Source organism: Pinus tabuliformis, chromosome 9 (assembly GCF_031772625.1).
Source record: "Pinus tabuliformis cultivar Carrire ecotype Pingquan chromosome 9, CPIR1, whole genome shotgun sequence".
Lineage (NCBI taxonomy): Eukaryota > Viridiplantae > Streptophyta > Pinopsida > Pinales > Pinaceae > Pinus > Pinus tabuliformis.
This window is the reverse complement of record NC_142307.1, coordinates 824,617,202-824,643,598: the sequence shown is the minus strand read 5'-3', so window position 1 is coordinate 824,643,598 and position 26,397 is coordinate 824,617,202. Positions and strand designations below refer to the sequence as shown.

At 40.1% G+C, this 26,397-nt stretch overlaps 1 protein-coding gene across 1 annotated transcript in view; it reads left to right on the top strand.

Moving 5' to 3' along the window:
* The first annotated feature begins 877 nt into the window (after positions 1-877).
* Positions 878-26,397, top strand: part of LOC149151327 (proteasome assembly chaperone) — a 203,592-nt gene continuing 178,072 nt past the window's right edge. The window contains exon 1 of the mRNA XM_089439804.1: positions 878-1,237. Within this exon, the coding sequence (XP_089295930.1) occupies positions 1,115-1,237 (123 nt within the window). The 5' untranslated portion in view covers positions 878-1,114. The remainder of the gene's footprint in view (positions 1,238-26,397) is intronic.

Here is a 26,397-nt window from a genome sequence, read left to right as displayed (position 1 = left end):
AAGCAATTGCTATGATGCGACTCATAAGGTATTTAAAAAAAATTTGAGCAAATGGAAGAGGGTAGATGGCCTAAGGTTGTCTTTAATGATAGATTATGCAAGAGCTAAAAAACTTGGATGCAACAAAATAACAAATGATAGAGTTTAGTAAATGGTTTAGTAAATGGGGTATTTGCTTGAACGCGTGTCCCATAAACAACAAAGAGATAAAAGCTTTTGTTATGGAAAAGTTCCACAAACATACTTGGGATAAGGAGCTAGAAAGAAAGAAAAATTACTATATTGAAGTGTTTAATCCCACTCATAATTATCAACCAAAAGCATACATAGAGGCCAAGATCTCTTGGAGAGCCAAAATTCTTATTGCTCAGTTAAGGACTAATTCTCATCAAGTCTGTTGTGAAATAGGGCGTTGGAAAAGGCCAAAGGAAGCGTGGGAGGAAAGGGTATGCATTTGTTGTTCTTCTGGAAAGTGGAAACAAAAAAGCATTTCATTTTAGAATGTGAGGCCTTCAAAGATAACAGGGAAAGTTATGCAAATATGCTGGCAGCTAGCTCTTGGGATAATTTATTTAGCGAGGGGTTTGTCGAGAAGCTAAGAGCATTTATTGTGAAGCTTTATAAAAAAATAGCTGAATACATCAAACATATGAAGAAGCAATCTGTCCCATAAACTATTTTTAGCCTCAAAAATCAATACAAAGTATCGATGTTCACTTAAAAAGAAAAAAAAAATGATACCTCCAACCCCTTGGGTGGGGTTTCTTTAATATTTATAATCTCAAACACTGACTTCACGACATCATAAATTCATAAAAGCATTTTAGATTTTTTTTTTTCCCTTAACTTTCGACTTACGAGATCATAAATTCACACAAACATTTCTGAACTATTTTAGCTTAATTCTACTTCCTTTTTCTTTTTCCTACAATTCGACTAACGAGATCGTAAATTCACAAACGAATTTTCGAAAATTTTTGGCCTAAAGCTACTCCATAACGGAATGTTTCTGTGAACAGCCATGCGTTTGAGACTGTAACTTGAATTCTTTCGACCTTCGACAAATTCTTTGACAAGTTGACAAATAACTTCTTTACACGTAGCATTGAGAACTATGGCAGACAGCAGTTCATCAAATGGAACCCAGTCTACTGATGCCAATATACAGCTCACCTGTTTTACCGAGGAAGCTCACGATGTTACCCTGCATTTTCAGATTATAAGCCTTACTAAACAGGTTCTGTTTAATTTTATTATTTGCAGTGACGTTTTCATTGTAGATGTAATTGATATTGTTTTCATTGTTTTACCTGGCCGAAAACCTTGATGTTTTAATGGAATCGGCCTCTCCCCTATTTCGGGTCTCTATCAAAATGATTCCATAGATATTTTCAAGCTATAACAAAATGAGTTTACTAGGTCGGCAAATAGGTTTTCAACCCTAATCAATTCCAAGTTTCATAACCTGGGTTACAGTTCTATAGGCAAAGCCTTCTATCAAGAGTTAGTTTAAACTTTACCAAGTGTCCCCAATCGTTACCATGTGAGAGACATTTGAATTAAATTAAAATAAGTTTCTGTCCCGAAACTCACCGAGCATTCAAACAACAGTTTCCTGAGTACTGATACTTGTTGTACTTGGTGCTGATACTTGTTGTACTTGCATCCTGATGACCTCCTCCTTTACAAAAGAATTTTGTTGTACCCCTTCACCCATAGTTCAAAATATCTTAATCATTATTTTACTGTACCGACACCTTACCGTACCCATGCATCATAGGTTGAAACATAAAAGCTTATCCATAAATTACTTATTCGCTCAAGAACAGAGTTTCAAAAGTGCAACAGAAATATATATAGGATAATTGAATTCTTCTTCATTGAAGTTCACTTTCAATGGATAAACAATTTAATTGTATTGCTTATCCATTGAAATAGAAATAGGATAATTAAATTTGCTTATCCATTGAAGTCTGTTTACACGAAATAGTTTGAGGCATATGACAAATTTTAGTTACTTAGAAGCTTATTTGAAGGGACTAAGATTTCTACTGCCTTTCGAAGCTCATTGAAATACCTTATATATTGTATCCTTAGTTCTTGGTTCTTTCACTACCCAAAAATATCAGGTCAGTTGAAATAGAAACATGAAGCATGTACCCTTGCAGTGTTAAAGCTCTGCACCTTGACATGGATGAAAAGTAGCTCAGACATGCCATTATATTATAAAACAGTTCTCACTAGTATACAGGTGAAGATGTAAATCCTAGGGAATAGGAGTGGCAGGCAAATCTCAGGGTTCAGAGTGCTACACTTAGTCATAACCAAGAACCCCGCCAATGTGTCATTCTGGGAACATACACTTTCAACACATTTCTCAACTCACAAGTCTTTGATATAATGGTTGGTATTATGTGTATGTATTGTTTTTGCTTATGTTTTCATAAAAAAAGGAAAATCTGTTTATCTACCTCGAATTGCAGCTACCATTTTTCAAACTTTCCATGTACATATATTTCATCATCTAACTGCTGAAAATAAGAAAATCAAAATGGCACACATGCTGAGATAATTGAAAAGAAAATATTGAAAATGAAACAAACCTAAAAATATACTGCGAAAGGGAGTGGGTGGACTGTCTTGTGTCACAATGGGGGCCTCTTCAATTAACAATCCAAGCAGATGTACTCATGCCAAGACAACTGTTCCACACACATGTTTTAGGCAGCAAGAAACTGTCCTTAGATGCCCTCCAAGGTGGAAGGGGAGAGTTTTAAACTTAAATAGTAAAAAATTAGAGAGAGCCACGTTGTTCTTTCATATCATTTGGGTTGATGCCCTTTCATTAAGCCTAAGAAACAGTAACAGTGACTCTAAGTCAAATAACCAATAATTAACTCCACCTTTAATTTTGGAAAAATTGAAGCTGAGAGTATATAAACCATGCAAAGGCCTAAATAATTAATCAGTTAGGGTGCATCTATCGCTCAAATACATGCTTTTTTTCCCTGATGCTCAAATACATGCTATAGTGGCATAAACCCCCTTTTGTAAATTGAAATAGAGTTGAGAACCTACATGAAGATGTGGAAAGTGTAATATTCTAAGGGAATTTTCTTGCCCTAGGGTTTCTATGTTGGCTAGGGTTCCCAAAATATCAAAAGTTTCTACAACAGCAGTGCACATTTATTCATTCATTCAACAGTAGGCGTACATCAATACATGAATATAATAGGTCTTCACAGCAAGTTAATTGTTCACAAATCACTCTAAATTTAGGGCTGACTGCCCATTGTATCCTTAGTGCTTGGTTCTTTTAGTACCCAAAAATATCAGGTCAGTTGAAATAGAAACATGAAGCATGTACCCTTGCAGTGTTAAAGCTCTGCAGCTTGACATGGATGAAAAGTAGCTCAGACATGCCATTAAATATCAATATTATAAAACATTTCTCACTAGTATACAGGTGAAGATGTAAATCCTAGGGAATAGGAGTGGCGGGCAAATCTTGGGGTTCAGAGTGCTACACATCATAACCAAGAGAACCCTGCCAATGTGTCAATCTGGGAACATACACTTTCAACACATTTCTCAACTCACAAGTCTTTGATATAATGGTTGGTATTATGTGTATGTATTGTTTTTGTTTATGTTTTCGTAAAGAAAGGAAAAGTTGTTTATCTACTTCGAATTGCTGCTACCATTATTCAAACTTTCCATGTACATATCATTCATCATCTAACTGCTGAAAATAAGAAAATCAAAATGGCCCACATGCTGAGATAATTGAAAATAAAATATTGAAAACGAAACAAACCTAAAAATATACTGTGAGAGGTAGTGGGTGGACTGTCTTGTGTCACAATGGGGGCCTCTTCAATTAACAATCCAAGCAGATGTACTTGTGCCAAGACAACTGTTCCTCACACATGTTTTAGGCAGCAAGAAACTGTCCTTAGATGCCTTCTGAGGTGGAAGGGGAGAGTTTTAAACTTAAATAGTAAAAAAATACAAAGAGTCACATTGTTACTTCATGTCCTTAGGGTTGCTGCCCTTTATTAAGCCTAACTAACAGTAACAGTGACTCTAAGTCAAATAACAAATAATTAACTCCACCTTTAATTTTGGAAAAAGTGAAGAGTATATAAACCATGCAAAGGCCTAAATAATTAATTAGTTAAGGTGCATATATTGCTAAAATACATGCTATAGTGGCATAAACCAATGTTGCACGACCCCCCCCCGGGATGGATCCAAACCAAGATCCACCGTCGGATTCGTGGTTCGGAACTCTAGAATCGCGGATCGGGCTGACAAATACGGTTCCTGGAAATTTGAAACCATGTCGGCCCGATCCACGGTTCCAGATTTTTGAATTGTGGATCTGACGGTGGATCCGCCTCAGATCTGTGGCAGATCGGGCACGGATCTGTACGGTTCCCGAGCAGATCTGATGCCTGATGGGCTGCTCCATAGCAGTTGATCCAAAAAACTTATTTTGTTTCTCTAACTTGAGTTGGGGGTGGGTTTAGGTTGAGATAGGGAAATAATAGATGGGGATAAAGCTCATTTCCCCCTCTCATTTCCTCACTCTTGTATTTTTGGAGAGCTTGGAGAAGAGAGGAGAAAGAGAGGAGAAGAGAACTCAGAGAAGAGAGACTTAAGTAGAGCTTGGAGGAGTAAAGAAGAGCTTCCATCTATAAGAGCTAAAGAGGTAAGTGCAAACCCCAAACTCTCTCATTTTTCTGTCATTGTTGTTTATATTTTTTCTCTTCCCTCTCCTACTCTTTCCATTCTTTCTTATTACTCATTTCATTGCAGGTTGTCCATCTATATTCATATTCCAAAATGGTGTTCTTTTGGCTTCTTTGTATTATTCGAATTTTAGTTTTCATGGTGGAAAGGGGGAGTAGGAATAAAAAGAAAGAAGAACAAGAGGATAGAGGTCCCCATATGAGTGACCCAATGTGTGATGAGGAGGAAGGGTTTGAAGAGGACACTAAAATGCTAGAGCGGAAAGCTGCATTGACACCCTTGTGGAATTATGTGACCAAACTTGAAGGGGGAAAAGATGGTGGAAGATACAAGCTTTTGTGCCTTCATGGTTGTCATGGAGGAAAACCATATAGTGGATCATATACCCGTGTGAGGAGACATCTTTGCGGGGTGTTGGAAAATGATGAAAAAAAGGGTGCCGTGGGAATTGCAATTTGCCGAAAGGTTTCAACTAAACAAAGAAGAAAATACATGCAAATAGAGGAGGCTGCACAACAGGAAAACAAGAAACAAGAAACTCATTCTGAATCAAGTGCAACCTCTAGATTTGGTAGCTCATCTCCTCATGGTACTTCTGCAACCTCTGGAAGTAGAAGAATAATAGGGGATTTCCTGAATGTTGCTGGGAGGGATGATGTGGATGGAAAGATAGTCCGGTTTCTTTGTGCTTGCGGTGTACCATTCAATGTGCTTCACTCTCCCTATTGGCATGATATGGTTAAGGCCATCAATGAAGCCTCAAAGGATACAAGAGCCCCAACTATGAGAAAGCTAGAACAATGTTATTAGAAAGAGAAAAAACAAAGGTTCAAAGAGCTTTGACACATTTTACAAATGAGTGGGTGGATTGTGGGGTATCCATTGTATCAGATGGGTGGACAAATGTTAGAAACCAACATTTGATAAATGTTCTTGGTGTTTCTGCTAGTGGTACAGTGTTTATTACATGTGATGGCTCCTCCTCCATCAATGCAACTTCCCAAAACATTGTAGATCTCCTATTGCAATCAATCAAAGATGTTGGTCCTAATAATGTGGTTCAAGTGATCACTGATAATGCAACAAATTGTAAGGCAACAAGAAAAATTATTGAGCGTACTCATCCACACTTCTTTTGGTCCGGGTGCTTGGTGCATGTTACCGCTCAAACTAGCAGGGGTCCTAGGAGGGGATCCTGTAGAGCAACTACTAGGTCAAGGGGCAACAATGATGCGATAGCCCACTATCACCTTAGCGAAGGCTCCCTGCTCTTTATGGACTTTCACTGATGGGAGGAGACCCGGTATAAGGGAATCACAAGAATGGATATGTCAATGAAAGGATGAAGGACGATTCCCAAGCCCTATTCACAAGAGAGACTCAATTATATGGCTTTCTTGCTTGAAAAGCAAGGTGATAGACTGTTTAGGAAGGGCTAAGAGGATTCTTGAGGCTAGGGTTTGGGAATATATCTTGACAAGAGGGTTACTATACCCGAAATCCTTATGGAGAATTGGCCTTTATGTGATCTTTGTGAAATTAGAGTTGTAAAGTTGCGGGATCACACACGACCAAGTGGACCCAAAATTAGGTCAAGGGTATGGAGTTGGTCAACCAAGGAGGGGCTTGACCTAATTAGGGAAGAGAAGAGGATCAAAGGACAAATTTTCTTTTGAGGATTGAATACAATGATCCTAATGAGGACACTAATCCCAAATCAACCTAGGGCAAGATTTGGTCTTGGGGCTAGGGCTTGCTATATCTGGGGATTCCACCATCAGAATTGCTTGAAATTTAGAGGACGTCTAGAGATAACCCCAACGCAGTAGTGGACCAAAATTCAAGGGTTTTGAATGGCTAGGATGAATTTCGCTTGATGACCTAGGTGATATTCTAGGGTTAGGCATAGAATTTAGAAAAGTGAAGAAAAGAGGGGTAAATTTGACCACCAAAATGATACAAGGATCAATGCCTTATTGCTTGGGCTTAATGGAGTCAAGATACACATAGAACGAGAGTTTTCGTGAGCTAAGGAGCTCTAATTGATCTTTGCTACCCTCTCCAAGGGTAACTACTCGGTCAATTGGGATTTATACTTCAAATTTGTGAAAGAGATAGTTTCGAGGTCTTCAACCTAGGAGGTGCCTCTAGGAACATTAACCCAATCCCTCAAAGATCAACATATGCGTTTAATCACTTATTCAAGGTCCCAAAAGAATTTTGCATTACATTAACCCATACAAGAATAATGATAACAAGATACATGCATTTGATAACTAAGATAACAAGAATTACATCAAAAATTCAACCTACTGAGAGAGAAAGTATATCCATTCATCAATTTCGCATTAGAAAGAATCTCCAAAGACAATAGCGAAAATCCAAAAATCATAGTGCATAAAGAAAGCTCTAGAAGGTAATCCCAGCGAAAAGTGCGAATATCTCTCAAGAGATATTAATCCAATCCAAGTGATGATGAGAGAACTGAATCACCTCTCATCTATTTATACAATCTCTAATGAGTTTGCTTTGCCTAACTGGCCTAATTAAGCCCCAAATAATAAAATAATGTGCAAAAATAACATCTCTTGGTGACAATGCCACCAAGATAGCTCAATAACATAAAAATAAGCCTCTCAAGAGGGCAAAATGATCAATAAACTGAGTCGTTGGGCCTTTGATGAGGCCTAATGAAGTCTAAAGTGTGCCATGGTGAGAAAATGGACTCCAAACAGAGTGGAGAAGGGGTTGGCCCCTTGTTTTCCAAGCAAGTCACTGTGGTGCTCCCAAGTGGGTGTGGGGGCACAAGGACATCCTCATGCTAGCGCTGCCTTAGTCTCAGAGGACTCTCCCTTACTCCTCTTCCTTGGACACTAGGTCGCATAATGACCCAGCTCCCCACAGTGGAAGCACTTGATCTTGGAGAGATCTTTCTTCTTCCGCTTTTCCTAGTTTCCCTCAGATGCTAGGGCAACATCTTCCTCCTCCTGCTTGACTTTGATCCCCTTGTTGCTGCTACCCGTCTTTGACTGCCGTCTGATCTCTCGCTGGCGAAGAGCTGCCCACATCTCATCCCAAGGTGGAAGTGTCCCTCTTCCCAGTATACTATGGACAAATACCTCCCAGTCTTCTGAGACAACATTCAGGGCTGTCCTCACCATCAACTCCTAATCTGGCGTGGCTTCTATAGTAGTCAACTGATCTTGGATCTCATTTAGTCCTCCGAGGAAGGTGTCAATCGGTTCTCCCTTCTTCATCTGATACGACCTCAACTGTTTCTCAAGTAGCATTCTTCTCTGCACAAAAGTATGCTGGTACAATTTCTTGAGAGCCTCCCACATCTCAATTGCCGTTTCCTTCTCGACTATGTGTGGTACTACATGATCCTTGACCCTGTCAAGGATGATGCTCTTGGCCCTCGCCATTGCCTCCTCATACTTGTCGTTATCATTGGGGTCGACTAGGATAGCTAGTACCTTCAAGGCGAAGTTCTTGACATGATTTCTATCAAGTACGGATAAGATTCTAGCCTTCCAGACTAGGAAGTTCGACGCTCCGTCCAGTCTATCCTGGTCTCTTACTCTGTGTAGTGCCATGATGCTCCTCTACTTCCTTCCTGGAAGTTCTCTGTTCGACTCTTCCGAGTCTCTACTTCCCGTCTAGAAGTTCTCTTTTGGACTCCCTCTGAGTCCCAATTTCCCTCCTGGAAATCCTTTTGTTGTTGTCGAGATGCCTCCTACTCTGATCGTCTTGTGCAACCACACCACTGATTCGGGTTCCTCGGCTAGAAACCCTCGGTAGCAACTCCTCTTGGCCTTGCTCTGTCAGGTACTGTTTTGACTACAGTACCTCACCAACTCCACTTTGCAATATTCCCACAGACTTCTAAACCACAACAACCTGAAGGTGAGAGCTCCTAGGCTCTGTGCAATCCTGGTACCAGCAACCCGACCTCGTCAGTCAACTGCGTCAGCCCTCCCAACTTATGCGTGGCATTGGGTGAGGCCCTCTTTGCCTTCCTTAGCCTCTGCGCTGCCTCTTCCCGGCTCACCCTTGATGACGCAGGCACTGCGTCACCCTTCCCTTGTTGCTGCTCTGCTAGAAACAACTTCTGTCACCTCGGGACAACTGTTTTCTATTGCTATTGCTCCGCTCGGCTGATGTCCTTAGTCCTCCTGTGCCTGCGTCACCCTTCCCTTGTTGCTGCTCTGCTAGAAACAACTTCTGTCACCTCGGGACAACTGCTTTCTGTTGCTATTGCTCCGCTCGCCTTATGTCCTTAGTCCTCCTGTGATCTGCAATCACCCTTTGATACCATGTTGAAGTTTCTTAGTTTACTTAGTTAGAAACCCTCCATGCACTTTATCTGATTTATTCCTACCTACTTGTTATTTTACTTAACAAGTTATTTACAATGTAAACACTGAAAATAAACACTAGTGCATGCTCAACATATTACAGATCAACAACTAAAGGAAACAAAAACAATCACACCATATGACACCATTATTTTTGGACTAATGTCCCTGGAAAAACCCAATGTGGGAAAATTGGTGCAGCTATCTGAGGGTTTTCTTATTAAGCTATATCAAAGTACAATCTAAATGCTAAAACTGGTCTACCCAATAGAGAATTTCCTTGGCAGTAATACCTCTCAGTTTTTGACAAATCTCCTAGTTGAAATCCCGAATAATCCTTTCGACAGCTTCTTAGCACCAATCTGCCCCAGAAACCCCAGCGTCAACCTCTCTCTGGACCGCGTTAGCCCCTCTCTACCCGACGCTGGCCCTGCGTCACCTCAGATGGGTCTGCGTCAGCCTTAGGAGGCCTCTCTGAGGCTCTGGCATTTCCCGGCTGCCTCTGTGTGGTCCTGCGTGAGCCCTGGCTGGCTCTGCGTCACTCTCCCCGGCTACTGCACTGCTCTCTCGGCACTATCTCTGCCTCTCTGTCTCTCTGTACTCAATGCCCCTCAGCTGCAACTCCCGATCACTAATTCTATCTCTCTTAGCAAACCCCGCTCTAGAGAATAGAATGACTGATCACTCTGGTGTCTTCTCCAAGTGACCCTCAAGCTTCCTCTTATACTTTTCCTGTTGACATATCAATGGCCGAGAAGTCCCTAATGAACGGCTAAGATTAGATCTGGCTTGATCCATGTCTTTTGGACCATTCTAACACAGTTTCATATTAATAAACATTAATATTTTATTTTCCCTAAGTTTAGACTTAGGGACTCCATTAAAAATATTAATTATTTTAATATCTCCTGAACTGTTTAGAATCTGCCCAAACTCTTTTTGGGTATTGAAGATCTCATGTGCCCCAACCTCTCCACCAAATTTTGTGGCTAGAGCACATCTGATGCTACCCCAAATCATCAAGGACCCCCAGTATAGGGAGACCAAGCCCTAAATAGAGACCCACCTGCGATCCTGCATAAGATCCAACGCGTCCCCTTGCCCTTCATATAACAAATCATTGGTGTAATGAAATAAAAGAGCTTACAAGTCATGGAATCAATGGGGCACTTCATGGTGGCATGCCCTTCCATAGTGGGCTTTGGCGTGTACAAGTGTTTCCAAGCTCAATAAGAGGGTTAGTCAAGGCCCCTATTAGGTGGTTTCAACCTTTAAAGGGGGGTGACATGTCCATGGTACATCCATCAAATGGTAGGTGGCAATTTATATAGTGATGGAACAGAGTGGGGATTGGGGGAATGCTCCAAGCCACATGCCATGGGTACAAGGATAGCTATAATAAGGGAAGCCCACACCTAGGTATATGAGTGTAGGAGGGAGCAAATCATGGTACATGAGTTACCCCAACCTTTGTTTTTCCACCCTTCTTCATATGCCTTTTGCCTTTGATTGATTTTTCTTCATAACTACTTAGGGCTCCACGGGATGAGAGGATGATGTGTAGGATGTAGCAGTAGGCATCCCTTTTTTGAGGTGGGGTATTTCATTGCCCACCAGGGGTTGGGATAATCATGGGTTCCTTAATGATGGAGGGGGCTCATCTAAGGCCCATAAGAACTAGGGTGATGGCCATGGATAAGGGGTAAAGCTCATGTTTGGCTTTTGCCCACGTGCTAAGTTTGAATGTCCGGCCATCTTTTGCATTTTGTGGTACATTTCCTGTTGAGAGTGGCCAAATTATGCTTTTCTTTTCTTTTTAGCTGCATCAACCTCCGAGGCATTGTTTCAGGCCCGACCCAAGGTGTGGACAAGGGAGGGGGAAGGATAACCCTATGTGGACCCGGATGGGAAAAGAGATGAATGGGGCTAAAATGAGCGAAGGGGAGTGATATATATGGTGTCGGGAAGCGGGACCACGCAACCAAAATCGGGATTTCCCATGTAGTGCCAACCCTAAAGCTAATGGCCAGTAAAGGAGATCCCACGAGACTAGGATACAAGGCTAATCACCAAATCGGGTAGAGGAGATAAGAGTACAAACCTAGTCCACTCCTTCCGCCGAATCCCCCCACCAATCTATGCCCAACAATGTCCATGATAAGTAAGGAAAATTACTCCACTATATAAATGAAAAGCCATACCTTCGGGGTCGGAAGGCCCACCTTCAAACATACGATCATAACAGATGGGCGAGGGACCACATGGCCGACTCAAGTGGCAGAGATAGTGGCACATTGAGCTATCTGGTGGCTGCAAGGGGCTACTAGCTGTCGACTGAGGACCATCTAGGAGAAATTTTTTCTCCCATGCATGCTACCCACAGGTGGTGGGTAACAATGCACACATTGAACCTTTTGATGCATGATATTGTGAAGCATAAAGAATGTGGATGGATTAATGAGCTTTACAAGAGAGGGAAGCAACTCATTAAATTTATCACAGCGCAAACAAGGGTAAACTACTTTTATGGCACTTCAAGTTGCAGTGGCTTAAACTTGCAAAAACAAGATTTGCAAGTTATTAACTCACCTTTAGGTGGCTAGTGAAAGTGAGACAAACTTTAACTAATATGGTGACCTCTGAATCATGGGAGGACATTAACACTGATAGAGATGGTGCTAATGTAGCCAAGGACACTATTCTTGACAATTACTTTTGGTCACAAATTAAATATGTTTTGCAATTCACCAAACCAATTTATTACATGATCAAGTTTGCAGATTTAGATCGGCCAATAATTGGGGAGGTGTATGAGCAAATGGATAGCATGTTGGGGCAGATTAAAGACATTGTTGAGCCTAGAGATATCACCTTGTACAATTATATTCGTGCAGAGGTGGAAAAACGATGGGATATGCTAAACATTCCATTGCATGCCTTAGCATATGTTCTGACACCTAAATACTATCATCCATCATGGCTTTCAACACCAGCACGGGGGGGAGGGAGCAGGAGAAAACCACACCTAGATCCAGAGGTTCTATCTGGTTATATGAAAGCATTGGATAAATTAGTCCCTGATGAGGAGTCTGCCATGCTACGGAAACATTTGAGCAACTATACACTTAGCACTAGTCCATTTGGGAGCATGCATGCAATTAGAGATTGAGAGAATTTATCTTCTCTTGAGTGGTGGAACATGCATGGAGGTGCTACTCCACTTCTACAAACTTTGGCATTGCGGGTGCTATCACAGGTGGTAAACACTTCTTCTGCAGAGAGGTGTTGGAGCTCTTATTCTTTCATCCATAGTGTTAAAATGAACAGTTTGAGTTTAGACTGGGCAGAGAGCTTGGTTTATGTTCACTACAACTTGTGATTGTTGCCCCATTACTATGATGATGCAAAGACTAATAAAGACCTTAAGGTTTGGGACAAAAATCCAGAGGAGCCCAATTTGGAGGATGGAGTGTTGCGATTAGAGCAATTGGAGGATGCTCTTATCCAGGATGATGATGATCGAGTTGAGATGCCACCCCCATCCGGTCCCTTGGTTCTCAGGTTCCATGCTTCAACACCAACACCAGGGGTTTCATCTTCATCAATTCCACTGCCACAACTTCCAGAGCCACCACTTTCACCATCTTCTTCATTATTAGTTTTTGTAGCATCGAATGTGTTCTATCTTTGAAATTTGGTGGAGAGGCTAGAATACAAGAGATCTCCAAAACCTAGAAATCGTTTCTGGAAATTCCACCTAGAAATGACTTAATTAGATTATTAGCCAATTTTTAAATATTTCCTAAGTCTAAACTTAAGGAATATGGTTAATTAATCATAATTAATTAATTCAAGGCGTGAATGATCTAGAAACTCACACAGATCGACTTCAAGTTAATCCTAGCCATCGATTAAGATTTAATCTTGGTCGTTGGAGTCCCAACAGAGGATTATAAGAAGTCGTCGATGGGCACTTGGAGAAGACACTTGGCAGGTTTGATTTCATGAGTAGATCAATTTCCAAAGTAGCAACAGTCAGTTGTCAGAGACAGCTAGTGAGATCAAAGCAGTGAGAGAGGGGCATGGACAGTGAAGCCGGAGGAAGGATTCCAGTTCCGGCAAGTGCATTTGTAGAGAGGCAAGTGAGCCACAATGAGGCTGACACAGAGCAACGCAGTAGCCTCTAGAGGCAATTTCAAATCTACTGGGGAAAAGCAAAGTTTCAGTGCCAGAAGCTGGGTAGAGGTTCCGGAGGTCAAGAGAGACATTTTCCCAGACAACAACAGACTAGACAGCTTGAGGAGAAGCTGGTTCAAGCTGAGTGTAGAAGTAACTGTGCTAGGGTGACGCAGTAGTTGTGCAAAGCCAATTTGGACGGCACGACTCAATTTGAGCTGAGGTTAGAGCCCGAATTTGCCTGTGGAGTGAGGAAATTACTCACTAGATTTTTCTTGTTAGTTTTTCTTTGTAGGATTGCCAGTTTTGGCATCTAGTTGTACTCATATTATTTCACTGCTGCTTAATAATAAATCCCTTAGCTACAACACTGGTTTTTCTAAGTTGGGTTTTTCCGAGGACTTTTGTCCCAAAATAACTGTGTTATTTATGTGTATGTGCAAGCATTTCTTCCAGCGTTTATTCTTCCGCAGTTTTATTTGTGTAGATTGTAGTGTGAATTATTCAGTGTTTGCTGTCGGAAACAATAAATAAATTGTTAAATTTAATTAACAATTAGGAGAATAATTTTTGGTTGCTGCAACAGGGTTCTTGTTTGGAATCTTCACATGGTATCGGAGTGCAGTTGATCAGCCAGAGAGCTAAGAGGCGAAGAGAGGAGTTTCACTATTCAGTGTGAGCAGCAGATTGAAATTCCCAGGGGCAACACAATCACTTTGCCAAGAGGTCGAGTTACTTGAGGAGATTCGATTTTTCTGAGTGGGGCAGAAAAATTCAATCTCTCCCGATCGAGTGATTCCAGAGGTAGAGGGAGCAACTCAGTATTTTCGCAGAGCAAATCTCTAGCTAGACGCAATAGTTTTACAGCAGTTTGCTAGGGCACAGCTAGCGTCGGGTGGAAGGAAGAAGAGCACACACTCAGGGAAAATTTTCCTCACGGAACTTCTAGTCTTAAGAAGTTTGATTTTCCTTGCAGATCAACAGTTGTTGTGAGCAAATTTTCTCACTCCAGAAGGGAGTGCGAATAGCTGAACAACTGAGCAGAAGGGAAGAGGAGGTTTTCGACATTTGTTGAGATGGCCACTACTGGGCTTCATGATCAAGACAGGTTGGATGGGGCTTGCAACTATGTCATATGGAAGGCAAGAATGTCCTTCCATCTGGATGAGTTTGGCTTGAAGATGTATATTGATGGTAATAGTACCCCAAGATGTAGATCGGCTGAAAGAGTACAGAAAAAAGATGGTGCGTGTGAAGAGGTTGATCCTAGATAGACTTCGGGATCATATTGTTTCACACATAGCTGGCAAAGATACTACCAAGGAGATCTGAGAAAATCTCTCCACGCTATACTCGGGCACTTCCGAGCAGCGAAAGATGTACTTAGAGGAGAAATTGAGATGCATCTGGATGCAGAAGGGGGAAGGCATAAACCCCTTCCTCACCAGGATTCAGGAGGTCCAATACCAATTGTTAGCTATTGGGGCAACACCTCAACCCACAGAGCTAGTGCGATTGGCACTAAAGAGTGTCTCCGAGGAGTGGCATGTATTCATCCACAGTATTTTGGGCAGAGATACCTTGCCAAGGTGGGACATGATGTGGGTCAATTTGTAGTAGGAGGAGTTGAGACAAGCTCTATTGAAGAACTCCATCAGTGGCAGTAGCAATGAATCGAAGCAGGTGAAGGAGGAGGAGAATGTGGCCCTCGCATCGAAGGGTCCCAGTTAGGGACAGGGGGAGCAGAGAAGAAAGAAGGACCAAATGCTTTAGGTGTGGTGAGCTTGGTCACTACAGTACCTAGTGTCCTCTCAGGAAGAAGGACAAGGAGGAGAAGCAGGATCAACAAGCAACATCAACAGAGATCAATAGGTTGTTCTCTAGGCTGGAGGAAGACTTCACCATGTTTGCTGATATACCTCCAGGAGTGAGGTGGGGTGACTTGGTTTTGTAGCCCCAGAGTGCTACAGATGGGCAGGATCCTTGAGGAGTCCACCTCATGGATCAATACCTTGCTACGGGGGCCCACAATTTTTAGTAGCAGGATGGCTCGGTGGCAGTTGATGTAGTGAGATGTCAGAGTGACAAATGCAGAGACTAGTAGCAGTTAGATGCTGAGTAGCACAGTGCAGAGTTAGCGTAGTGCAGAGTCAGCAGTAGTGCAAATTCCTCAGTGACAGCGCAGATACTAGCAGCAGTTAGAGACTCGAGTGACAAATGAATCATACTGATCATAGTTGATTCAGTATTTAGAATGCTTCTCAGTTGCAATTGTTGCAGTTGAAACAACAACAATAGATGAGAGGGAGTTGCAGTGCAGATGTGACTCAAAATAGAAGCAACATATATAATAACTCTAACAAAATTGTACTTGACAATCGGTCAAATGTCTTCTCATAGTCCTCTCCCTCTTCCTGGGATAATCCTCACATTGTACTTGTCTATGCCATTTACCAAATGCTAGATCTTGTAAATCCACCTCGATGTCATCACTGACTTTCCATGGATCTCGGTGCAATGACATCCTTTAGCCTGCTAACTTGCCTGCTTCCTAGGAGCCCTTTCAGTATGATAAAACAATTTCTCCCTCTTGAACATGAATCACTCTAGGAAGAATCCTCTTGCCACAAACCTTGCTTCATTCTTCCAATACTTCCATTTGCTTCCAGAGCCTTGGAAATCTTCACAGTGTACCTATAATCTTCGCTAGGAGGCCAAGGAAGAACGATTATAACCCAACAAAAGAAACAAAGACAAGAGGCTAACAAAAACAAAAAAACAATAATAATCAAGGAAGACAGATATAGAGTACTTATCTTTTGAGGATTGTAGGGAATTGTCAACTCCCTCTTGCTCCTAGCCTACTTGCAGAAATCACCGAAATCTATTTGCAATCTTATAAACTTAGTAAAACATATCCTTGTTCTTATCATCAAGTACTAATGCTTTTGTAGTATCATTCTTGGATGTCTTCTGATGAGGATGTTCATCTTCATCACTATCTGCAACTGAGGCATGATGCTTGCCCTTCCTCTTCCTATCCTCCTTCCCTTCAGGCACTTGTTTATAATGACCGAACTTGAGGCAACTGAAACATTGAATATCCTTCTTTTCTTGAGGAGCTGGTCTTCTACATGCATTCCTTTGAAGCCTTCCAAAATTTATTCTTCCTCTGCCATTTTTAGAATGGGCTGTGTTGACCTCTATTGGTCAACTACCCATGCAGTGCACCCCGTTTTTCTTGACAGAAAGGAGCAGCACCTGATCAGCATGTCCGTGCCGTCCTGCCGTCATCAGCAACTTGATCATTTTGATTGTAAACCCAGTCTGCATGTATGAATTGTAAATAATCTAAGCAGATCAGAGTCATGTATGTAAAATTGCCTAGGCGGACCTATCTTTCTATGATAATCTATGTCCCGGAAGGTTTTTCGTCTCACCGATCCATGGATCGGCAGAGTTTTCCTTCAAACCTGACCCCAAAGCCGGGATGCATTTTGTTATTAGAACTTTAGGAGAATCCTAGTGTGTTGATCTGCTAGATTATCGTTGTGTCGCAGAGATGGGTGATTTGTGAGGGTCTGTATTAAAGGGGTTTTCCCCCTTAGGATGTAAATTTGTAAAAGTCATCATGAAATGTGTCTTGAGGGTCGAAAAATGTTTTGAAACCCCTCATGAGTCCTAAGTCCTAGGTCCTAGGTGATGTTTCCGAAGGCTTAGTTCAGTGATCCATTTTAAAATGAATTAAAAAATTAAAAAATGAATAAAAATAATAAAATAAAATAAAATTTAAAAATTTAAATTTTTTTTAAAAAATAATAATAAAAAATTAAGTGAATAAATCGACGGATGAGATCAAGAGATGTCTTGATCCTCATCAACGGTCGAGATCATTTCCACATGGATCACTCGAACTAGCCGTTAGGATCATTTCCTTTATATAGGGTCTTAGGGGGTCATTTCAATGCATCTGATCTGTGAGTCTGTACTGAAAAAGCTCTCTTGTAATCTGATTTTCTGGTTAATAAAAAGACTTTGGGGTCCAAATCGTGTTGGTGTTGCTCTCTGGAATTGCTGTGAGATCTTTAATTTTCTGCATATTTCAGTTTTCAGCCATTAATCATAGCTTGTTTTTAGAGTAGTGTGAGCACAGGTATCTTGTTCACCTGCTAGGGTTTGAGGGCTGCTAGGGTTTCTGAAATAATGGCAGGTATCTCCATTATTTCCTGAGATCTAGCAGCTTTCTCTCTCTCTTTGCTGATGGTTGCTTGAGATGTGCAGGAAAACATTTTTTGAAGGAAATTTTGTGGGCGTTCGGGGAAGTTCTCGGCTGAACCAGCCAGCTCCCGCAAGCATTTTTTGCTGAGCCCAGTTGGATTTGATCCTGGGTCTATCATTCGGTATATTTTTCTAAGTTTGCATGAGAGATTTTCTGAAGTTCTTCACAGTGACGATCTGAAATTTCTTTTTTCAAAATATTTTTGTGCTTACTGCTAAATCTGGCTGCTAAGGGGCTAAATCTGTACATTAATTAGCTGTCCTAGGGTTTTAAATTTTTGCTTATATACAGATTTTTCATGTGGGTTTTGTTTTCTTTTTGCAGGGTTTCTTTTCAGGGTTTTTTTTGAGCTAGTGCGTGATCCTTCTTGCTGTTGGGTTTTCATCCCACCGCCGTCAAAGTGCAATTTTGGAAAATCGAGTTGTAATCTGCATAAATGAGTTCTCAATGGAACGTATACAATGCGTGGAAATAGCCAGAAAACCTCGGGTCTAAATCTACCTACAGAAAACAGGTTTTTTAAAAAAAAAGGTAAATCAGATATTCATCGATCCTCAGGCCATCACTCAGGTATATACGCGTCGGCAGCCAGGTTTCATAAATCCTTTTCGAATTTTGCTGAGGGAGATCACGTGGGTCATCAAGCGCCAGAGGAAATTTCTCTGCGGCTTTTCGATTGCAGTCTCCAAGCCAAGGTAAAAAATCGATTCATTCCACGTCAAAATAACCTGCAAAAAATTCATTTCCGCCGCCAAATCATGGAAACCAGGTAATGCGAGTGGTAATGCATTGGTCTTGATCAGCATTTGTCTGCGTTTTTTATGTTGACGGATAGGGTTAGCATTTGTCTGCGTTTTGAATGCGTTAGCAATAGCTCCGTCGTCGCAGTCTTAGGCTCATTTTTTTTTTTGTTTAGATTTAATCGTTTCTGATGCCTTACGTATAGGTTAGCGTTAGTTTTTTTTTTTTTTTGTTAGAAGTTTTGATATTAGTTAGATTTCAGTTTTATAATTTTAGGATTATGTTAATTTTCCTTTAGTTTAGATTGTAATTTTAATTTCGATTTAATTTTTATTTGTAAATTAGATCTTAATTAGATTTCATTTTGGTTTTGTTTTGGTCCCGTATTTCATTCTTTTGATTTTAATTCTTATTTTAAAAAATTTCAAAGATATAAAAAAATAAAAAATATAATAAAAAGCAAAAAGATTTTAGGCTTTGTTTTATTTTTTTAGATTTTAATGTTTTTAGATTTCGATTTTTTTAGATTTTAAGTTTAAAATTTTATTTTAGATTTTTTATTTTCCATTTTTTATAATATAAAAAAATAAAAAGGAAAAAGGGTTAGCTTAGGCTTAGTTTTATATTTTTTTTGATTTGGATTTTAACTTTTACATTTTAGTTAGATTTAAATGTTATGTTAGAATTTATGTTTTAGATATTAATTAGATTTTAAAGTTTAGTTTTAGATTTTTTCTTTTAGGATTTTTATAATATAAAAAAATGAGAAATATAAAAACATAAAAAAAAAGGGGATTTATTTTTATTTTTTTTGGTTTAGTTTAAATTTTTATTAATAGTTTAGTTTTAGATTAACTTTTTTAGATCTTTATTTTTTAGATTTTTATTAAATTAAAAAAAAAAAAAAAAAAAAAAATTGTGGAATTTTTTCTTTGTCAGATCCAGTTATTTTTCGGGAATTATTATTTTTCACGCTGAGATCTAGATTTTCAAGCCGAGATGCGAAATTGATATCTGGTTAATGGTTATGATTCATGGTGGTTTAAAGCATTCATCTTTTAAAATTTTCAGTTGCTGGATATCGTTTTGGTCATTTTAAGAGCATGTGATTTCGCTGATACCTTTGATGATAAATGATTGTTGTTCATGGTCCATATTTTTATATCATTTAACAAGTAATCGTTTTAACAATAATCTCTTAAGGCACTGGTCTGCTAAATTAATCAAATCCTTTAGTGCTTATCTTAATCGTGTCTCGTGTCTCCCAACCAACTGGTCGACAGTTGGTCTCATCATCTCGCAGGGTCTACCCCCCTTAGCCGCGGGAGACAGGCTTAAACGGAGGGATCGGGGATCAGAGTGACAGCCCCCGGTCTGAGGGTTGTCGTGTCAATCTGCGCGACAACAGGCTGTAAATGCTTGAGAATCACCATCTTGAGGTCTTGGAATCTTCTCCTTTGAGGCAAGTCTAGATTCTTCTTGAGTACATGAGGTCCATGATTCCTCAAAACTTGATTTTACAAGTGCAATAGTTACAAGCACAAAATTATGAAACTGATAATTACTTCTAATGATATGATATTATCTTTAGCACTTCCAATTTATCATCAAACAATTACACTTTAGAAATTCAACCATAGAAAACAGTGGATAGTAGAGATCACAATAGAACAATGATGCACAAAGACAACACAAAAAAACCAACAACCTTTTCTTTAGAGAAATTATTCAATTCAACAAGAGATACAACTGATATTTTCCAGTGAAAATAAAGTCAAATAGACCAGCAAGAGAATCTTGGCCAAACCTGGTTAAACTGTCTTCTATCCAAGTCAAATTGCTGCCCAAAAAATTCTGTCAAGTTTGATCTGCTAGGCCAAATTTCAGCCTTCTTCTTCACCTCAGAAACTCGATCTGCTGCCCTATGATTTTTTCCCAGAAGAAATTCGGCCTGTCATCCACACATGAGAGGTCAACAGAGATAGAATCCACACGTGAGATGTCAACAGAGATAGAATCCACACGTGTGAAGTCAAACAGAGAGAAAAAAGAAGCTCGGTCAACTGCTGGACTTCAACTTCGGCCTCTTGGACTTGTGACTCCTCTGCTTAGATGAACAAAAGATACGTTATGTGAGTGATCTGAATTGCCAAGACGAGGAGAGTGAGTGTTCTATTTATAGTGTTTGATGAGGCCGAATGAGTGTCTCTTTCTTGAGGGCCTATTGATCATTGGGAGGGCTGACTTGATTCATTTGGTACCAAAAATTTGAATTTCAAAAATTGAAATTTCCCTTTTTAAGCCGACTTGAAATCCACATTAAATATATATTTGGAGGGCTAAAAACCTTGATTATGAAGACTGACCATAGCTATGAAATTTAACAAACATTACCCTAGTACCCACTTTAGGGTAGAAAATATTAATTCCCCCCCATGAAAATCACTTTGACTCATAAAGTGAGAAAAAGACAAGAAAAATCAGAATTAAAAAAATTGGGTACATGCCAAAAACATGTCTCCAGTCAAACTGGGTCTCTCAATCAGTTAAGAGAAGTGAGTAAGCACATGTCAAGAGGCCAAGTGGGAGGTCGAATTGGCTTCCATCAAGGGGGCTGAGTTTGCTGCCGCCTAGTGCGAGTCAGTTCACAAAAGGGGGGATGAGTTGGTTCCTTAATTGCAGGTCGAGTCCACTTGTTCGCTGCCTCACGAGTTAAAGGCCAAATTGGAGGGAGGAGTGAGAGTTCACTCCCTCTATGTTCCTACCTACTCCCTCTCCACACTACACTTGGCCCAAGCTTCTTCTCCCATGTGCTACGCTGCCCCCTCAAGGAGATATGCAACTCCACTTGGATCAGCTCGAGCTGCCTTGGGATTCTCATTCTTGACACTTGGGAACTCGTCCCTCTCATTGGGATCTTCTCCCTCTTTTGTTATAAATTGGAAGCTCCTCTATTGAGCAAAATAGTATGGACACCTTGAGAGCTTGGGGAATTGTTGCTATTTTGTAATTGTTCTATCTTTGGTTAATAAAATAATGCTTTGGACGCTTATGGTGTTGTGACTTGTGTGGTTTGCTTGGAGCTTTCATGAGGTAACCTTGTTGTTGTTGTAATTATATTCCTTTGAGTTTGTATTCTAAGCCTTAATAGGGGCTTGTTGTCCAAAGGAGAAGGTAAACAATTGTTTGTTTGTCTTCTTGTTAGTTTGTATTATTGAAATTGAAATTTACGTGTGTTTCTCGTTTGAATATCATGTTTACTCATTTTCATTATGCAAGCTACACCTATGATTACTAATCTCTTGGCAAGATTTTATTTCTCACAGGTACCTCAAGATTTGAAGATTGGGGATCTCCTTGGTTGGAGTATCCATCTTCAAGCAGATAAGAAGCTTTATTCCTGCTTTCATCATGTGTCTCCAAGTCCTTCGAAGACCCCAAATTTCTCTCTTCTCTTCTCATATAAAATTCAAAATATTCTCTCATCTATCTTGGTTTGATTTCTAAGAGTTTTATTGATAAATTTAACAAGTTAAAGGCTCATTTTTGCTGCTGTCCTAACAGCAACAAATAAGCCAAGAAAAGTTGATTAAACGCAGCTATTTTTGGTTGTCATAGAGTAGGAGATTCATTTCAATTTATTAGCATTTTACTTAGAATATTTTTTGGCTTTTGTACCAACAAATTGTGAGTGTTCCAAAGGTATTTTGGGCACTTTTCACTTGGATTTGCTTGCTGTTTTTTAGCAGGTTAGTGAGTTTACAAGGGGAGGTTTTGCTGAAATTTTGTTTGATTGAGCCATTTGCAAGCACCCAGATGGAATCATACTACCATCATTGTAGCTTCAAAACCATTTTTTTCTCCCTTTATTCACAAGGGATACCATCACTACTAAGCATTGTAACATTGAGGGAGCTAAGAGAGTCTCTTAGGCAGCCCAATCCCCCTTACCCAACAGGGCTGCCTCTCTTGTATTTTGTGTCTCATTTCCATGGTGTGTTTATTGGGCTAAAATTAACTTAACACCACAAAACATTAGAGTAGATTTCAATTTCATATATTAGATTTCATTTTATGCTTTAGATTAGATTTCGGTTTTGCAAAGTAACGAACCCCAGCAGGGTCTTTCGGTTTTGCAAAGTAACGAACCCCAACAGGGTCTCTCATGCTCTTCACCATTGTAGATCTAGCCTGATCCTTGTGCGTGACCAGAAAGGGCTTGTTGGTGACTTAGTTTAATTAGGGAAAACCAATTCTACCATTTATTGTGAGATTGGGGGAAGGTAAAGGTTGACTTGTGAAATCAGGCTAGGAGCTAGATTCTCCTAGTGTTGGATCTCCTTGCAACTGGTTGACTTGTGAAATCAGGGGAGTCATTGAAGCTAGCTTCCTCTTGTTGGATCTCCTTGTGACCCTCTAAAACCCATTCAAAGGATAAAGGTAGAAGGGGAAGCACACATTAGATTAGATTTATTTTCATTGCTCATCATATGAATCACCACATATTCATCACACTTCACTAATTGATCTAAATCCAAGTGAAATCTAATTTAATAAAATTTACCAAGAACACTCATCACAACATTTCCTACAACATTCAACATTGGGTTATCATTTCATTTGCCAGATTTATTTCCAAGCAATATTTACTTTTGGCATTTCATTTTCAAGCATAAGCATTTACTTTCTGCAAGTGTTTACTTTGGGCATTTCATTTACAAGCATCAACAATCTACTTTGGGCACTGGTCTTTTGCTACTTATTCCTGTCATTTGATTATTTGCTCATCTTGAACATTGATGGTGAATGTGATTATTTGCTTATCTATCTTTCATATGCTGTGAATTATATATTGATGGTGAATGTATTCTTGAGTAATTCAATTAACTCCTAGATTAACATTTCTTATTTTCTATAGCTTACTCAAAGCCTTAGTTTTCTTTCTCATAGTGTTCAGCCCCCTTGGCTTCGCTTGGAGTTAGCCTAGATGGAGGAGTTGAGAATTGAGTGACAACAAATCAACTTGAGACTTGCCCCCAAGGTGTGATATTCCTACTTAGTGTTTCACTAAGTGAATATCGAATTTTGCTCAATTTTGGCGTATTACATTGTTTCACTTAGGAGAAGTGGGCTTAGGGGACCCACATTTGATTTTTGGCATGAGAAGCACCCCAACATTAGAGTTCGATGGAAAGATTGCGGCTTTGGTGGAGTGTGGGGGCCACCACAAAGGAATTTCAGCCCACATGGAGAGTACGCTCTCATTGGAGTGAAATTGGTGAGGGAAATTCAATGTGGGCCCACATGGGCAGCCTTGGAGGCAAATCGACAAAAGGAAGGAGGGGCTCTCATTTTGCTCATCATCTATCATTTTCAGAATTTGTCTTTTGACAATAGCACGCTTGAGCAGTGAGCCAAGTTTGCATGTGCTCTTCAGCACACCGAGTGTTTTTGAGCAGAAATCCCAACCCTTGCTTCGGTGGACTTCGAGTGCCAGCCCAAGGAGGGAGTTCTACTTCATTCCAATTTGTACCAACAACAGCGAGTCGAGTTACAACAGTAGGGACAATTACAACCAATGTTGCAGTAATCGTTATCGAGATAATATCGGCGAGGGAAAAAATCCGTAAAATACAAAAAATTCATTTTTTTTTTTATCTAAAGCACCTAAAACATAAAATAAATACATTGACACATAAATATGATAAAAGAACTAATATATAAGATGTGTAATATCATTTCTAGTGCTACATCACACATAACAGTGAATCATGTCCTGAATAGTCAGTCCTGACTCCTGAGTCCTAACTCAACCTCAAAATGTCAAAAAAAAATATAATAATGTATCTCATATCATGAGTCATAATGTCATATACAATGAAATGAACCAAATAACTAATACCACTGATTTCCTCTGTCCCTCTTGCGAGAAAATGCAATAGCTTTCCCTCTAGATGTAGATGTCGGTGGAGTTGGCAGTGGACTTCGCTGTGCTCTAGAAGCCGAAGAACTAGGAGCTACAGGAGGTAGACCACATCCTCTCCTGGTGACAGGGGTAGCCTGGGTAGGTTGTGTCACCTCCTCCTCCTCCTCATCAAAAAATCGAGATTTTTTTTGTAATAATCGCCATAATTTCAAGTTATTGCGATTATTTTGCGAAAAAAATTCACGTAATAACCGGGCGATAATATCGCCATTTTCAAAAAACCGCGATTTTTCGATATTATCACGATTTTCGCAACACTGGTTACAATAGTGCGGGGACTGCGTAGTCGTAGCTAGAGGCATTCTGGGAAGTTGTGGAGTTAGGGGAGTTTATGGAGGAAATCAGGAGGGAAGGCTTGGGGAGCCTTCTAACAGGGTTTGTAGACATTTTTGGAGCATTCAACAGCAAAATCTTCAGGTGGGTTGATTTATCCAGCAGGAGAGCCAGCTAAGCCCTAGAGGGTCGAAATTCCAGGGTCAAGCTTTGGCCAAACCCTTTCGTGGGTTATTTTGGGTTTCTTGAGTAGAGGCCGGGATTACTTTCCCAGAATTTTGTGAGCAGTAGAGAGGGCTCTAGCAGCAAATCATTTCAGGCAACAACACCATTTCTGGCCATTTATAGCACAATACTTGGGCCAAATTTTCAACATATTGGAGGAGGGTGATTCATTGATCATTTTGGGCTTTTGCTAGCTTGCTTAGAGCAAGCCCAGGTGCACTCATTCCAGCACCTTGTTGTACACCTCTTTCCATTAATAAAATGAGTATACAACATTGTTTTGGATGCAAATTCATGGTTTGATTGTTTGTTCTGATTTTATGGTGTGTTTGTCTATTTTGCTTTGAATATTTACTGTTAATTTTCCCTCAGGGATATTACACAAGGCCACACCGAGTGGATTAAAGATTTTCTCCATGTTAGCCCATGTGTGAATAAGGTGACAACACTATCTTCGAGTTAATCTTGATCTCCCTTGCTGCTTCTTGTACCTTCCTCGGACGAGGCACACTTGAATGGAAATCCTTCTCCACCCATTCATTGAGATCTCACTGTCACTGTGTCTTGTGCTCAAGATGTATTGTGTCTTCTCCCTTGTCCTAGCCTTTCTTTTATAAGCTTGAGTTATGATTGAATCCACAACCCTTATCTCTAAAGTGATTGATGATTGAGGCATAATCTCACTGCACTTGAGATCGACAATTGAGATTCATCTAATTCACTAATACAAAACTTTTGCATTTTAGTAGATTAACTCACTTTTGTCTATTAAATGAAATTACTTTAATCACTAAAGTGAATTGCTAAGTTTAAGGGTGTGTTAGGAAAGTATTGCACGCCTAGACACTTAGGCTGGTGCAAAAGTACCTACCCGAGGTTTAAACATTAATAAAATCATCTTCAAATGTCCAACTAGTTTATGAATGTGTACAAGTTACTGCACTTGCATATGGGAGGGTTATCATATGACCTTATTAGGTGCTTCCAACCCTAAGGGGAGGAATAATACCTAGGCCAACCCTTTCAAATGTGTCATGTCCCCATTTTTGTTCTTCTTCATAGTACAACTAGGGTGGATTCCCAGGACAGGGGGTGGCTAGGTCAGTGGAGTAGGCTTATGTCATCAGGGGTCCCGATGGAGTTTTGAGGAGTTTTTATGGGATTTGATGGCATTCGCTTGGCATATTCGATTATCAGCACAATTTGCCTTTCGTTCCATTGCATTCCAACAACCTTAAAAAATCAGCATTATTATTGGCCATAACTTAATTAATTATGCTCGAGGTGGCATTCCGGGGAGATTAATCGACGGAACACCTTAGTGTAATAGCTCGTTGGAACCGGAATGAGAAGATCTACATGATGGGACTTTTGGATGTGAGTTTCAGTGACCTGAGGAGACATGGTGGCCAATTTACCCTTTTCTCACATTAGAAAGAATATTTTAATTAAAATAAAAGAGGGAAAATTGCTCCATGATTAAAATAATAATAAAATAGAAATTTCTAGAGGGGTGCACCAGATCTATAAAAGAGGAGGAGGAGGCCATTGGAGGACATCTTGGAGTTGATATTGTTTCTTGTATGTGAGGTCGAGAACGTGGT